Source organism: Aulostomus chinensis, chromosome 9, assembly GCF_037954235.1.
Source record: "Aulostomus chinensis isolate RoL2024-O1b breed Wild chromosome 9, RoL_Achi_v1.0, whole genome shotgun sequence".
Classification (NCBI taxonomy): Eukaryota; Metazoa; Chordata; class Actinopteri; order Syngnathiformes; family Aulostomidae; genus Aulostomus; species Aulostomus chinensis.
Window position 1 is genome coordinate 28,595,126 of NC_141328.1, and position 16,541 is coordinate 28,611,666.

General features: G+C 46.8%; 1 protein-coding gene across 8 annotated transcripts in view; it reads right to left on the reverse strand.

Moving 5' to 3' along the window:
- The window catches only part of nav1a (neuron navigator 1a), a 113,729-nt gene that overhangs the window by 11,868 nt on the left and 85,320 nt on the right, over positions 1-16,541 (reverse strand). For all 8 annotated transcript variants that reach the window (XM_086214872.1, XM_086214878.1, XM_086214877.1 and 5 more), the window contains 5 exons: positions 9,456-9,594; positions 5,719-6,022; positions 1,648-2,479; positions 1,023-1,529; positions 214-255 (listed from right to left, as the gene is read on the reverse strand). In XM_086214872.1, coding sequence (XP_086070998.1) covers positions 214-255; positions 1,023-1,529; positions 1,648-2,479; positions 5,719-6,022; positions 9,456-9,594 — 1,824 coding nt within the window. The remainder of the gene's footprint in view (positions 1-213; positions 256-1,022; positions 1,530-1,647; positions 2,480-5,718; positions 6,023-9,455; positions 9,595-16,541) is intronic.

Below are 16,541 nucleotides of genomic sequence, written 5' to 3' on the forward strand. Positions count from 1 at the left end.
CGCCCACCGTCAGGGGTGTGACGGTTCTGCTCAAAACTGGCGAGGACGCAGACAGGTTCAGTGGGCAGAATCAAGGTTCTTGAGGGACACCGATTCAGGAACCTGAGGCTTGTATATGTGCTATTAAAGGGTCTTCCTCATACTGCAACACACCAGGGTATGAGCGTGCGTGTGTGTGTGCGTGTGTGTGTGTGTGTGTGTGTATCCACTTACCTCAAACCTTTCTTTGGCAGTGTGTTTCTGTCTCTCTGAGTACTGTGGAGATTAAACAATGACATCATTTAACCAGTGCTCCAGGGAGTCATTAAACGCTCAAGAAAAGGTGGCTGACGCAAAGACGCAGCGAAAGACCAGTAGACAGCTGGTGTCAACCAGTAATTATGACTTCAGTCACTGGGACCACTGATAATAGGCCCAGAGTAATAATAGCTGTGGAAGCTCAGCGTGTGTGAGAGTGGATGCATGTTGTTGCTGTTACTTTCCTGAAGAATGCCTGATGTAAATACGATTTCAGACACTTAACATGTGACAAATACACACAAGAATTCATACAACACCTCAATATAAGACATCCCATTTAACACACTCTTCAGTTGATACTCAGGGGAAGGTCACTGTGTATTTGTATGTGTTTTGAAATGTGGTCAAGTTTCATTCTAGCTTTCAACTTCCTCTCTGGGAAAATAATATTCATAGATAAACTGACGTATTTGTCTTTGATTTATATTTCATGTCCTCTTGGTTGATGTGAATAGGTTTTGCTACCATATCTTCTCCACCTCTCCACTTGTCCTCTCAATAACGGGAGGGAACGAGAAGCTGCAGCATGGAACAAAGTGAATGAAACATCAAAGCTCCTCCCTGGACAGTGCTGCCTCCCACTAACAGTGGCGTAGATTCAGTTCCTCAGCTGACCAGGAGATGTCGCTACAGTGTAAATAGAGCCTGAGTGACAAAACATCTGCTTTGCATGTGTGCCTTCTATCTATCTTTTAATGTCTAACAAGATCATTTAATCTCACCTGTCTGTGACGCTCATGGAGACTTTACTTCCAGAGCTCCAGCAAGCAGGAGGGCCTCTGTCCTCCTGTCGATCTTTGTCTCTGGTCTCCTTGGCGGTGTAGCCCATCTCCCTGTTCTTCTCCCTCTCTTGCAGCTCCGGGGTCAGGCTCATCTGGAAGGGCAGTGACTCCATACTGCGATGCAGCCCAGACAGTCGAGGACAGAGCAAAGGAGAAGTACTTCCAGTGCTTCCCTCCACCCCTAGAGAGGAGATTTGCCGGGGCCCCAACCCTATCCCTGAGCCTTTGAAGCAGGCCGAAGAGTTGACATTGAGCAAGGGGGCAGGACTGGGGGTCAGGCAGGGGCTTGTGGAGCTGCTTCCTGAGCCAGCGAGGTCTTGAAGCTTTGAGTATGGAGGAACCTTTGGAGGCAAGGAGTCGTGAACTCCGACCTCTAGGCTGTTGGAGTTCAGCTTGTCAAGCTGGGCGATGGATGGAGGCTTTGACAGGCTGCGTACGCCAGATAATCTAGAGACAATGAGAGCAAAAGCAGAGTAAGACCTGATTTAAAGAGTGAAAGTGAATGTTGAAAACCGCTGTGGAGTCACAGCATGCATGTTTAGCTGTGGGAAATGATCCTCCCTACCTGTGTGTGTTGGGTGACGGCAGATCTGAACCCTTGCTACTGCTGGGGGGTTTCAGCCCCTGCAGTTTCCCTCCGTTCTCTGAGGGGGTCTGAGCAGGACTCCCCTTCAGAGACCCCCCACCACACTCGGAGTCAGATACTACAGCTTTAGCTTTGGCTCTCTCTTTCTCCTTCTCCCTGTCTGTTTGATTGACAGGACTGGGGCTTGGGATCCCACGACCACCAGTCTTACTCAGCCCTGTTCCAGAAGTAAGCCCTGAGGTCTGGTCTTTGAGCCTCGAGCCCTGGGGCGCTGTGCTGGAGGGTTTCATCAGCCCAGAACCTGCATCTATGGTAGTGCTCATTGGGCGAGCTGAGCTGGGCCGGGTCAGGGTCAGGGTGCTCGTCTTGGCTGGGCGAGGCAGAGAACGGTACTGCAGAGACGTACGAGCATTTGGAGACAAAAACCCACTCTGGTCACTGCTTGAAACATCTAGACTTGTCTTGCGTCCTCCTCCACCACCTCCACCGCCTGGTTTGACTGGAATCCCTGATGTTTTGGGAATCTTCCCAACTGTTGCAGAGCCGCTGGGTATGGCACTGCTTCCTGTGCTCATCCCAGTGGGCGTACTGCTAATATTTGTGCTGTTACAGGTAGTTGTGTTGGACTTCTTGAAGCCAAAGTTTCCGCCAGCTGAAGGCCTGACCAGGCCGGACGGAGGTTTACGCTGCTCACTAGAACTGGTGCCATTGCGCTGCTCTTTACCGGCGTCAGAAGAGGAGCGCTGAAGACTGGAGTTTTTCACTGCTATTCGGGACTTATCTGCTGGCTTTCCATCTGACTTCACCGAACCTGGAGAGGAAAAAAACATGAATGAGTAGCTTGAAGAGAAGAGTAGTCTCTGGTGGTGAGTGAGACTAAGCAAGCCTAAGGAAGTGATATCTTATGTGAACACCTCCAAGTCTGACTGCCTGCTGATGAAAACACATCCCTGACTGAGCAGACAGTAAGTTATCACAGTTACTCCTCTTTTCCACCCCGATGAACTGAAATAGTTTTCTCTGGCTTTCCAGTAAGTGTAGGTCTGTGTGTCACAGCTGCAGAGAGCTCAGACTAACGTGCAGCGTGACTGTGGAAAACTGGTGTTCACATTAACAAAGCCTGTGGACACGTGGAACTGAATTTCTCCATTCTTTTCAAGCCTTCGGGGAAAGAGCATAGACTGGGGGGAAATAGCGTGATTTGGCCCTCCACCTGTACATTTCCCCATTGGAAAATGAATTGGACTAATTTGGAGGTTATTATGAGAGAAAATATCTTTAAGAGTCGATTAGACACCTGCACGTTCCTGAGCGTTGGCCACACAAGTGCAAGGCCACAATAGCTGTGCTTTTAATTTGTATCTAATGGGAGTTGTTATAGGAGGTTTATATACAGGGCATTAACACAGTCATAGAGCTGCTGTTGAATTAGACCCACCGGCACGCAGCCTTGGGACATCTGGACTCACTTAAGGGTATTTATATACCCACAAAAGACACACGCATAGGGGCAGACATGTACCACATACACACTTGTAGTATTGTATATTAGAGGAATGTGACACTGACAACACATTAGGTTTGGAGTTCTTTTGTAAATGTGAAAATTGGGTTTTCATGTCAAGTCACACACTCAATTTATTCTAAAACCACAATGTTGCATGTTCCAAGAACTTTCAGGCTGCAGACATTGACAGAATCCAGGCGTACGCATTCATTTTGATGTAAATGAAGCCTGATTTACTGACACCAGCAGTGGAGACGCTGTAGCCCGCAACCTGACAAAGTGGCGTGCGGAGAAAACACAGCGAACCACTTGATGTCTGACAAGATGGAGGTCTGAACATGCTGGTGAGATTCAGACAGAGTGGTAGGCAGAGATATGCCGAAAATAAAATATAATCTCCATCGCTGCCATCAGTGGAATGTGAGGGGAAAATGGCTTTAGTATGTTCTTCTTTCATGAGTCTACATTCTCCTTGGCAAAGTCTGCCAGGGAAGAGCAGTGGAAAGAGGACAATATGGAGTGACAGCGTCTTCACACACGCACGCACACACACACACACACACACACACACACACACACACACACACACACCACCGGCATTCTTTGACTCTGCGAATAGGCTGTCAACATCCTCCATCAACCAGCCCATCAGAGGAGTGTGTGTGTGTGTGTGTGTGTGTGTGTGTGTGTGTGTGTGTGTGTGTGTGTGTGTGTGTGAGATTGTGAAACTACAGTAGCCTATCAGTGTTTGTACATGTGTACTCGTGAGGTTTTGAAGGTTTGGTGTGGAACATCTGCAGGACTGTGTGTGGGATCTGTGAGAATCCTGATATGAGTTTATGTAAGAAAGAGCTGTTGGCCTTGGCGGCGGTCTGCTCTCAAGAGTTTTCAGGTACACAGAAACTCAACTAAATACACTAATTGATGTCATTATGTATAATAAATAAAGGGAATAATTACAGAAATAGAGGCAATGCTCTCAGCTGGAAAAAATGTAAAGCAGCATGGATGGAGGTTTAAAGGCTTTCTTTAAAGCTGCCTCTTGAGCTTATTACAGCGCAAACTGCAGGAGTACAGCATGAATAATGGTTGCAGAATATATTGTGGATTAGAGAAAATCAATCACTCACACACACACGCAGACAATCCCGCCAAACCTCAGTGGTTACCTGAGCTTAAACTTGACCAACAAAGACCTCGCTAACTTGCTAAGAATGTCTGACACTCAGTAAAACCATCAGTTCTTTCACTTGACTTCATCACCGGATTCATTAAACTGTCAAGCCCTGGGTATTTTCACACCAGAGAGCTTGTCTACATTTGATTCAGTTCACACTGCAGAACTCTGAATGACCCGCCGACAGCCAGTCGTCATCCTGCGTCCCTGCACCTGACAGTGATTGGTTTGTAGACCGGCGTTCGTCTGATGTCTCTGTGTGGTCAGTTTTCTGACTGTTTCAGTTTGAAGAGGGCAAACTGAATGTACAGCCTGACTACATTCACATGATAGCCTGCTTCCTGTGATCGGTCTGAAAATCCAAACCACCCAAGAAAGTGTTAACACAGTACAGAACCGCACCAAGGTTGAGCTGGGTCCGTTGGCCTGGGCCGTGGTCTGAGGCTCCCCCTTCACACCTACACTTATTAAAATGCCCTCTCTGCCTGACTGATTTGATGGCAGATTCATGCTGGTGACATCGATAGCGGCAGGCGCTCAGATCACACGCTGGTTTATTACACGTTGGGTATCTTTGTCATTTCAACAGCTGGCAGTATAAACACGGGACGGTCCCACAGAGAGACGACTGTTCATATAGACACTGGCACACAACATCACAACTAATATCCTGTTGTTCTGGATGTGTGTGTGTGTGTGTGTGCGCGCGCGCTTACATAAACAATACACAGATGGTGTGCTTAAAAGGCAGCTGCACAATCTCCACTTTTGTGCTATTTGTGCGTCAGTGAGAGAGTGTGCGTGTATGCGTGTGCGTGAGCACGCACGTGTTAAGTGTGATAAGGCTGGCACGATCTCAGACGTGTCCACACTCACACAACACACACACTGTTTCTGGTCCACTCGTACTGAGTACAAAGCCTTTATTTTAGTGCTATAAATTCTCTCTTTCTCTCTGTCCAACACTAAAATAAAGATTGGAAAGGATGGGCCAAAGGGAAGTGTGTGTGTGTGTGTGTGTGTGTGTGTGTGTGTGTGTGTGTGTGTGTGTGTGTGTGTGTGTGTGTGTGTGTGTGTGTGTGGTTGGCTTGCAGGAAGGGAGTGGGTGGTGATGGGCGTTTGATACATGGCACCACTTTCTAAAGGCCCAGAGGGTGGGCTGCAGCTGTGGATGAATGTGTGGGACAAAGACAGGGAGTATGTCTGTGAGTGTGTGTCTGTGAGTGTGTGTCAGTGAGTGTGTGTGAGACGCTACAGGAAAGGAGAGAATATTGTAGGACAGCCAGAGAAATATGTCAGTGTGCTTATGAAACCATTTTAAGTGTAGCTATATTTATTGCACCTCTCTGTGTGTATCTGAACTTACATGCCACTTTGAGCCCACCCTGAGAGGTGTGTGTGATTGGGGAGGTGACTCCCACTGGTGGGTTTCTTCCTTTCTTCAACACATTTCCCTGGCCCAGGGTCTGAGGTTTCTTCAGTTCGCCCCTCCCTCCTTCCAAACCCTCCCCCTGTGGACGGGTTTTTTTCCATTTATTGGCTGACTCGGACTTGAGGCTCCCAGTGTCGTAGAGGCTGCTGCCCAGGCTCTTGCGGCTGGGTTTGGTGTCATCGCTGTCCCAGGACAGACCACTTTCCACCAGAGACCTTTTTTCAGCATCCGTGCGCATCTAAAGGACACAAACATACGTGATCAGAGGCACTGTGAGAACACGTGTCAGGCGATGAATCAGGATATCAATCCGTGTCTGCATTTGAGTATTTTTACTTCGTTTGTGGCAGTGGATCAGTACAACTGTACTCCCTCCTGATCCCTTACAGTTCTACAGCTACACACTTGCCAATTTATTACGTATACTGAGATTTAACTAATGCAGTATAATCCAACACCACATATACAAGAAACGCAAGGAGTGCAAAACAATATGAGTTTGCCTCAAGGGTCATACTTTCGTGGATGAAACATAAGCAGTACTCTGGTATTTTCCTGACCTTGAAACGAGAGTAGGAGGCGTTCAGCTTTTTAGTAAAAATACCGTTGCATCACATCAGATACAGTACCTCCACATACTGTAGGACTCTAGCTTTACTGTGAATGAATTGTCACCAATTCCTCACGTCCTCTGTTTTAATCCCATCACGTCTCAACACTTCAAAATAGAAGAAAACTGAGCACAACCTGCTAAACATGCACATAAACAGCATCTGTATGAATACACAAACACGCTGCAGCAAAAACATCTGGTTGGACACACGTGACCTGCATAGGGACAAAAGATGATCCAATAAAGAACGGCAGATTTTAAACTAAAGTGTGTTAGCTTTATTCAATCAGGAAACCTCATTGAGATCATGATCTGTTCTTCAAGAGTTCCTGGAGGACAGATCAAAACATACACACACACACACACACACACACACACACACACACACACACACACACACACACATATATGCAAGACATTTTGTCATCACACTCAGACACGTAAATATGAAAAATACCAGCTGTTAAAGTCTTGTTTTAGATCAAGTTCAGAGGCCATTTGGCTCGTGAAGTGCCAAGTGCTGGAAATCAATCTTCAGCCTTCCTCAGTTCTGAGTCTGCTCTCATCTTATACCTGATACAAATGCAGCTGTGGCTCAGAAATCGAGGCCTGTACTAATGAATTAACACTGGTGAGCACTCAGACTTTTATATAACACACAAATGATCACATGGATTTGTGGTAGATGGCATCGAGCATATACGTTATCATCATAATCCAATGTATGGAAGATTGTATAATGCTGTTTTCTGTTCTTCTGCGCAACAATTCAAATTGAATTTTTGGGTTTTGAACCAGATGTTCAACAGGAGCAGCAGAACTAGCAACTGTAAAATGTTATAATGCATCACTGTACACACACACACACACACACACACACACACACACACACACACACACACACACACACACACACACACACACACACACACGTAAAAAACCAAGAGGGCCGAGTACGGATCCTTGAGGAACATTTCTTCCTCTGTCAGTATGAACAGTTTCAACACTATCAGAGACGGTTTGAAGCAGCCAGAAACAGAAGTACCAACATTTGCAAAACTCACTGAAATACGACATCAAGCATTTACCATTGTACTAAGACCTGGTCTGAGTCCTCCTGCGGGAAACCGTCTAGATGTGACGGGACCGTTGATTCTGTAGTGTTAACGTGTAGCTCATTAAACAACCACAGACTTCTGTGACCGTGGACGTGTGAAGGAATGTTTGTGGGAGTTTGAGGAACATGAGGATGGATAGGAGTAGTTTTCACTGAGGAAGATTACAGTTGTGTGTGTGTGTGTGTGTGTGTGTGTGTGTGTGTGTGTGTGTGTGTGTGTGTGTGTGTGAGTGACAGTTCAAGCCACTGCACCCAGCGGTTCTCATGCGGTGAATTCCTTTTTTATTAAAACCAATAGACCCCATGGGCAGGTTCACATCACACAAGGTGGAGGTATTCCTTGTGTGTGTGTGTGTGTGTGTGTGTGTGTGTGTGTGTGTGTGCGTGTGTGTGTGTGTGCAGGCGCGCATGTCAGAGGGAGACCGAGGCAAAAGAGACGTTTTTGATAAAACATCATTTCCTCACACACATTGTCTGATTATTGAAATGGAGGAAGATAAGATGGCAGGCAACAACACAAACAGACGGACCAGACAGACAAATATGGTGTACGATCATGAATACCTGCACCTCCGCGTGGAAATAAACTTATAATTCCTACATGCCATCTCTAACCTCCCCCTGATTCCACTGTTGAGCACGCTACACAACATGTGGGAGGAATGAGGAACGAATATTTGGTCACAGTTGCCTCTGAGGATATTAAATGAAAGAATGATAGAGGGGAATCAAAGGAAACAGAGAAATGGCTTTTTGGGCCACAAAACCAAACCACTTAAGAAACCTATCAGCTGAGAGTGGCGAAAAAAAAGGCAGCCATATATATAAGACAATGCCAGTTCGATGTCATGGTTGGTTGCCATGGTTATGATGCCACAGGGGGTCATGGTTGCCATGACTCCGGCAACATGGAGGGAGGTGCCCCGGTTCTTCTGGTTCGCTGGCCTGCATGCAGGACTGCAGATGGCCCTGTGTGTGAGTGTGTGTGTGTGTGTGTGTGTGTGTGTGTGTGTGTGTGTGTGTGTGTGTGTGTGTGTGTGTGTGCGCAGATGGCCAGGTTCTACTCTTGTCCTTCAGTATAGCAGAGAAGACAAAGACCTGCACTCTCAGCATCACTGCATTTCAGTTGCTATGGTTACGCTGATTCCCTCTCCCTCTAACTCTCGCTGTCTCTCCCTCTACAATCCCACTACATCAGTCACACAAACCACAGTTGCGGAGGCGTGACCTACATCAGACTCACTCTCTCGCACCGTCCACCTACAGATCGGATCTCGAAGAACCTTAAGCGGAACTGCAGACCTGATTTTAAATCCTAAATCCTCCTTTTCCCACAGCAGCGAGTGAGGAATGTCATCACCTGGGACAGGTCGAAGTCCAGTCTGCCAGCCAAACACTGATGAACAGCACCGCAACCTCAACTGGATCATATATTTGGCTACACGATGAAGCAGATGTGTGAACAAAAGTTCCAGACAGCAGGAAGTCAATGTGGCAGGTTCCACATCGAAGAACATTTTTAAATTCAGCTTTTTTGTCGGCTGTTAAAAGGTTCTAATGCTGCTGTGTGTGTGTGTGTGTGTGTGTGTGTGTGTGTGTGTGTGTGTTTGGTGTGTGTGTGTTTAGTGTGTGTGTGTGTGTGGTGTTTGCTGCAGATGTGACAAATATTTGGGTGTGCACAGAATACTTAATGAGGCATTGTCTCTTTGACCTGCTGTGTGTGTGTGTGTGTGTGTGTGTGTGTGTGTGTGTGTGTGTGTTCTTTATACAAAGATGGAGTCTGACACATTATTCAGCACCTCATCAGTTGCTCACAGGATTATCAGCTGAATCAAAGCTGCTGTAATTAACACATATATTACTAATGTATCCGTGCCAGACAGTGTGTGTGTGCGTGTGCGTGTGTGTGTGCGTGCGTTTGTGTGTGTGTGTGTTACGTACCACAATGGCTGAGTTTCTGCGGGAGCCGATGGGTGTAGCAGGAAGGGAGTTGAGGGTGGGGCTCGTGTTGAACTCTTCAGAGCTCAGGTTGTCGGAGCCGTCGCTCAGGCCGCTGCTGATGGAACTGCTCTCATCCCAACTGGGGGACACAAAAACACATGTAAAATAAAACTTTACAACATATTGATATTTTCATTAAAGCATCAAACGATCAGATGGGTATTATATAAAGAATAAGGGATAAGGCATACTATCTTTGCGTACTGGTTGAAGCTGCTCATCACTGTTGGTATGATTAGGCTGGGGCTCGTACAAATATCAAGATTTGTGTTTATCAATCACCTTTAAATGTCTTCAATTCATGAAGAAGTCCACCTTCATTAATACCTGTTAATTAATACTGGCTCTACTCCGCTGCTCCGACAGGACGGATGCTGCTCACCATGGAAACAGCCAGCAGCAGATTCTGGCCATCAAAGGAGAAGAGAGGCGTGTTGCGCCTGCGCCGTTGACGGCATCACCGGCTCTGTTTAAGGTCAGTAGCTTTTGGCTAATCTTCAGTCTCTGCTATATATCTGTTCTTGGTGCACATACTGGGTGGACAACTTTAAGAGCAGCCACTTCCCAGCTCTCATCTTTCTGAGAATCTCCTTCATCAAGACACAGAATCTCTCAAAACTCCAAGATCGTCCTCCATCGTTGTAGTCACACTCTCTTCCCCTCGTTCACTGTCTCAAAGAGATATCTCCTCTAGATTACACGCTTCATGAACTAACAAAGCTCCACAAGCTCAGTTACATCAGCAACTTGGCTCCATGACTGTGTTTGTCTTTTGATGAAATATTCATGGTCAGACAGCTAATTAGAACCTACACTGCTCTACATGTCTAACTTCACACTGCAGACGCTTGGCAAACTGGAGCCTGAGCGCCCTCGACATCATCTCAGCCCACATACATAAAAATAGCACTGAGGAACAGACACACACCGGAGCGCCCACCAGGACATGCGGGAGTGGAGTCATAGCCGGGACTGGTGGAGCTGGGACGTGGGCGAACATGCGATTGTGGCTGACGCTCGTATACGTTAGGTAGGTCACATATCGGAGGCTTGGGTGGGGCTCTTATCAGGGTCAATAGGTTGGACTGACGTTTCAATATATTGTAAAGCTTTTGCCTAATGAGGTCATGTATACTGCGGTGCAGGCGAGGACGGCGGGACAGAAGCAGCGTAGGCCTTCCGGTTGGGTGCCTGTGTGGGTCACACTGTGCCCTGGGGGAGTTGACGGGGGGGATTAGGGGGAGAGGGGCACCAAGGACGCCCTCCCTGTCTAGCCCGTGGACATCCCAGACACAAAAACGAGCAGAGGAAATTTTACGTATGAAATGGTTGTCATGTTGCCGTGTAACAAGAGGACAAAGGGCGAGACGTACGGGCACAGCCAGCACACGCGCTCTGTCTGTGTTACATGATGACGATGATAATAATAACAATAATAGTGACGGTGATAATTTGTAGATCTGCCTTTCAAGAGACGAAAGGCAAAAACAACAACAGAATCCTTCTTTACACAGACAAATGAACTTTGCTTGAGGGAAAAACATTTCTTGTAATTCTGTTTTCAACACCAACATGTCACGTGTTGAATGAACAAGGTTTTCTTACATTCAGACCTTCAATCAAATTATCTTATCTGACTGGCGGATGATTTCATTGGGTCTCTGATGACAAACTATCAGGACTCAATTTAAAAGAAGGAGGATGCAGCTTTCCCATAAGAGCTGATCTTGTTTTATATCTGATCACTGTTTACAACCTTGAGTGAAAATGTTCCCGAGCACTCATAAACGTTGTCCTCTTTCATAGAGGCTCCAGATCTGTACGTGTGCGTCAGTCGTGCCTCACTGCAGGGAGATGCACCTCCCCCTGGGACGCACAGCTGCTCTACAGCAGCAGCACCTCACTGAAGCGGTTCAGCTCCTCTCCTCTCATCCTGTTATTCAGAGCTTCAGAGCTCAAGTGGTGTTGGTGTCACTCCCCTGACAAATGTGGGAAAAAAAGGAATCTACGGAAGCAGGGTCAAGGGTCAAACATCATCGACGCTGCCTGTCTCACATAGATGAGTGTTGTATGTAATACGGAGGGAATTATATCAGAAGTAATTACTTTGATGGAGAATGCTTCAATCCCTGTCACTTCTATCAAGCTGAGGAGGCGTTCAGGATGCTTAAATGAGATCAGGGAAGAAAGTGAAGGTCGAGACAATGTGGGCGACCACATGAACACGAGCTGTCATAAGACACGTGAGCAGCTCCAGACCTGCGTGAGGCTGCCGCTGGCTTTGAGCTGCAGGAATCACGTTTAATCAGACTCGTACGCTCCAATCACCTCGCCTCTGGGAGTGAAACGTTCCTCGACCCTTCAACCATATCTGCTGAAGGTCTTAAGCTGCTGTCTATATGAGATGGCCTCAGTCCTGCTAAAAGTTTTAGACTGAGAAGGAATTTTCTGGTCCCCAGTCAAAACCTGATATGCTCAATTAGTTCCGGCTAATATTTAGTGACAGTGTGAGACGCATGTGAGCCTGAGCGGACAGCAATGAAACATTAGGATACTCGAAAGAAGAAAGCAGAGTGGCTTGTGGGAAGAAGAGAGAATCTAAAGGATGAAAAGGAAGAGGGGTGCTGGTGGAGAGAGAAGAGCACTCGATGGCACATGGAGAACCTCCTCAACCTCTCAGAACACGATGCTCTGGCTGAAGTGGATCATCTCCCGCTCGAAACTTCCACCAACGTCCCTCGATCGTCCTCGATCTGCTACACCCGTCCCCCTCTTACAGCAGCTGCTGAAATGTCTTATTATCACTGCTCGCTCCCGCCTCATCTTTTTCGTTCTATGGCAGCAGCTGCAAAGACTGAGGGATAATATTAGCACCCCATTCGTCTACGTCACCCAACTACATTCACTCAGGCCACGAAACGGTAAAACAACACCAGTGAGCTCCAGCACATCCTGGCACTACACACAAGATGTAATAAATGACATCACAAATTTATAAAATGAAGGCCACTGCTCCACAAATGGATCTTAAATTTGCTTTTGTGGCTGCAGGCCTGATCTCAGGGTCGGGACTGGCGATGTGATGGAAACGAATATTTCCTCTCCGCAACGTGTTATTGGCTAAAAGAATACAAAATAAAAAGCTCCACGAAAAGTCTGCTGAGGGACTTCTATTGTTGAGGACACAAAAGTAACCAATCTAACTGCAACATTTAATCTCACTAGATTCAATTGATCACATGTGATCTTAATTATCAGCTTTCACCCAGGGAAGCTGGGATGAGTAGTTTCATGTTTTGAAGGTTCAAAAAGGTCACTGCCATTCGATAGTAGGTTAGTAAATACATCATTAGCCTGATTGAATGCAACTTCCAGCACAAACCACACCCACTTCCAGACTTGTGTAGATCATTTTGATGGTTGGGAAACACAACACAAACTGATAACGACGTCTCTGTATTAGTCAGGGGGCTGAAAAACAGTATCCTATAACTGTAATTCCATGGGGAAAAAAGAAAATCTGTGTTGATTCAATTTAGCGGTAATAAATGTCAATTTAGCTGAAATACACGCTTGATTAAACTAATTTATCTCGCCATCCCTGATTTATCTCTGCACACAACAGCATTTATTGTGCTGCATTTTCTCTGAGTTCTGACATCCACAGCCAGCTGAACACTAGTGGGCCCCTCCTCAGTCTTTTCATTACAAATGAACCTATGAGAGGAAAAATCACATTATACGACCAAATATACAACCTCTCTCCAGAGAGCTGCAGACGCTCAAATGGATTATACATTTATCTCATTTTCCAGATTTCTAAAAGGTCTGGTGGTCAGTATAAACATCATCCTCCTCTCACAGACACGCACACACACACACACACACACACACATTAAATGTGTACAGAAATGTCAGCATTTATCAACAAGTTCCTCTGCTACTCAGAGTAAGGCGCTAATTGCTCTTATCTCAGCGAATGGAAGTTCTGCTGCTTATTACGAGAGTCTGCACTCTCCCTTTTTCCTCCTCTCCGCTCCTCTCCATGTCTCCTCTCATCTCCTCTCCTCCATCCTCTCTGAGGTTGAGCGATGAGAGAGAGATTGAGCAGACAACTGCTGAGACAAAGCAGCTTGGCCTGCGGTTTGTGGGAGCAGTGCTTGCTGGAAGTTGGAGTCGTCCCAGCTTTCGAGCGCCAGCATCCCCTATGCAATGGTGAGGTGTTCCATCTCGGAGCACGGAGGAATTCATTTGGAGGAATGTGACACTGACACGCTGCGCCGGGACAAGCAGATTATTTTTCACTTTGCTGCACTGTCAGAGGATAGGGTGTGGTTATGGAACACATGATTTATGAGAAACAATGAATCAGATGAATAGAGGGACCATTAAAGGGCATGTGAGTGCACTTTTGCTGAACCTCAAGCAAAACAACTGATCCATATTTAGGAGGACAGAATGTTATCATCAGTCTCCTTTATTAATTATGGGTCACTTCGCATCAACAGCAGAAAACCCCACCAGAGTAGCAGGGTGGAATGATTAGGAACGAACAGTGAAGTCACCTCTGGTGACGGTGCTCATGCTCCCTTCGGTCCACCTCTTTGTCCTCTCATGGGCTTAAACTTGTCCTCTCCAGCATGAAAGTTGGACACAGTCTCTCCAACGTGTATGGATGCATGGAAAGTGTTTCTGCAGTCCTGCACTGGACAGGAAATTTCCATCCCTATTAAAATCCACAGTGTCACATGGCAGAGCCAAAAATGGCTAAATCAGACGGGTTCCTCGTCGAAGCGATGCCTTTTCAGGCAAATGGAAAAGAGGGCAGTGCCAGACTGGTACTGGGCAGTCGGCTCAGAACCCAGAGGGGCACGCGTTAAAAGGCTGCTGAAGTCATTAAATTCTCCGAGGTCTAAATATGTGAGGCTGTACGAGATGACAATGGAGTCAGACGCTTCTGTCCGTCTGCCTTCAGCGTTTGAGCATATTTCTCAGATCAGCTCGAGAGGTCAGTCAACAGCAGAACACTCGGCCTCTATCGCGGCCGAGGGACAGTGAGAGGACAAATATGCAGCATCGACACATAATGATCATACCAACGCCAACTGGCCGCATTCCAGCTGGTGCGCAAGTCTTTATTAAGATTCCCTCTGTTCAAGAACCAAGATGAGCACAAACAATGTGACACATTTACTTCAGCATCATAGGGGAGGTTTGAGTTCGGATGCACAACTTCAAACAGGGGTGAGTGATTTCTCACTGACATTTACACACTCAGGACTAAAGGACTGGTTTCTGAGAGCAGCACAGGCGGGCGACCACACCCACAGTGAGCTCCGGCCAGTCGACTCAGCCTGATATTGGTGCCTGGGAGATTACAGTTAAGAAAATAAAAATCATGTGTATGTGCACAAGCTGACATAAAACACTCCGTCATTTACATGAAAAGAGACAGCAAATATGGCTGGAGGACACAGATGGCCAACGCTGTGGGTCTGTGCAGCACTTCAGGAGATTATCACTAGGAAACCATCACCTTGGTTGCTTTTAGACACGGCAGATTGAATCATTTTGTTCCACTGATAAGAGACAGAGTGGAGAGACTGAGCTGCTATCAGTGGTCTTCCTGCCTGGATGAGAATCTGAATATTCTGGGTCACACTGGTGTTTTTGCCGAGTTCCTCTGCAGGAGGTTACTCGTCGATGCAGCACCATGTAGGGTCATGAAACCCAGCAGGTCAGTTGTAGCTTGAAAGCCTCAAACTCTGACACACCAGGCCAGTGTAGACTCAACCTGGCGTGAACCTACCGTAACCATGGCGACCATCATGGTGCACGGTGTACTCGCGTGTAACACAACTGCAGCGTAGCTCCTTTTTGTACAGTACCAGCCTTCTGCTGCTCACTGGAGACATGTGATGCGCTGACATTTAATCTGGTGGATAATTTACCATCAATTCTAACCCGTTTAAATGACGCGGTGTTGCTGAACGAATGCTTGAAGGCGCTTTTATCGTAACTGGCAACAAATCTGTCACTAAAATGGCATTTCATTAGCAGCACAGGTTCTCTGATGAGTCGTACTGTTAAACACTTGCACTAAATCATCGACAAATGAAGATGAGATTCCCCAGCCAGCCTTTGGGTCCCAGCTCGACAGAAATGAATTTGCTTTTATGCGTTATTTACTGTTTCCCCTTTCCTGCTTCCACGAAGTGTGATAGAACAGTATGTGATGGTCACTCAGACAATCTACTGCGTGTGCATGCGCACACATACCCACAACCACCAACCCACACACACACACACACACACACACACACACACACACACACACACACAAACTCACACACACACACACACACACAGCAGTATTTGGGCATTACAGGGGATTACAGAGCAGGCTGGAGTTAATGAGCTCATAATTACTGCTAATTCCATCTGCCACCAGGATCAGAGTGGACCAGGAGACTCGACTGGTTTACGTGTGTGTGAGAGACCATCCCGGGAAATAGGAAGTCACGTCTCTCAATGGCCATCACAGACGAGCAATGGCGTTGTGCCTTTGACGGGCATGACCCCGACAGCCATGGCCTGGGGGTTTAGGACACACACATATACACATAAACACATCTGATGCACAAAAGCGCCTTCGTCCCCTGGAGGGAAGCTTGAATTAGGTGTCAAAGTGCGGGATGTTAGCGGCTGGTGTGAATGGCAGCGATGCTCCATCCAGGAACCATCCACGGCCTTTAACTACTTCCTGTCCCTTCTCTTTGAACAGCTACCCATGACAGACCTGTAGACCTGCAAGGAGCAGCACTGTCACCATGTTCTGTATGGCAAAGGGGCTGAAGACATTATCATGGTGTTTTATGTTTGTGAAAGACTACTGAGGTACGTCAGTTACGTTTGCCTTTGGAGGATGGGAACGCATTCCACAGACGCTCGGCGTCTTCTGGATGGAAGGGTAAAAGTCTAAAAATGCACTTGGACACATCAGGAATCTGGTCAGTGAAGAGCATT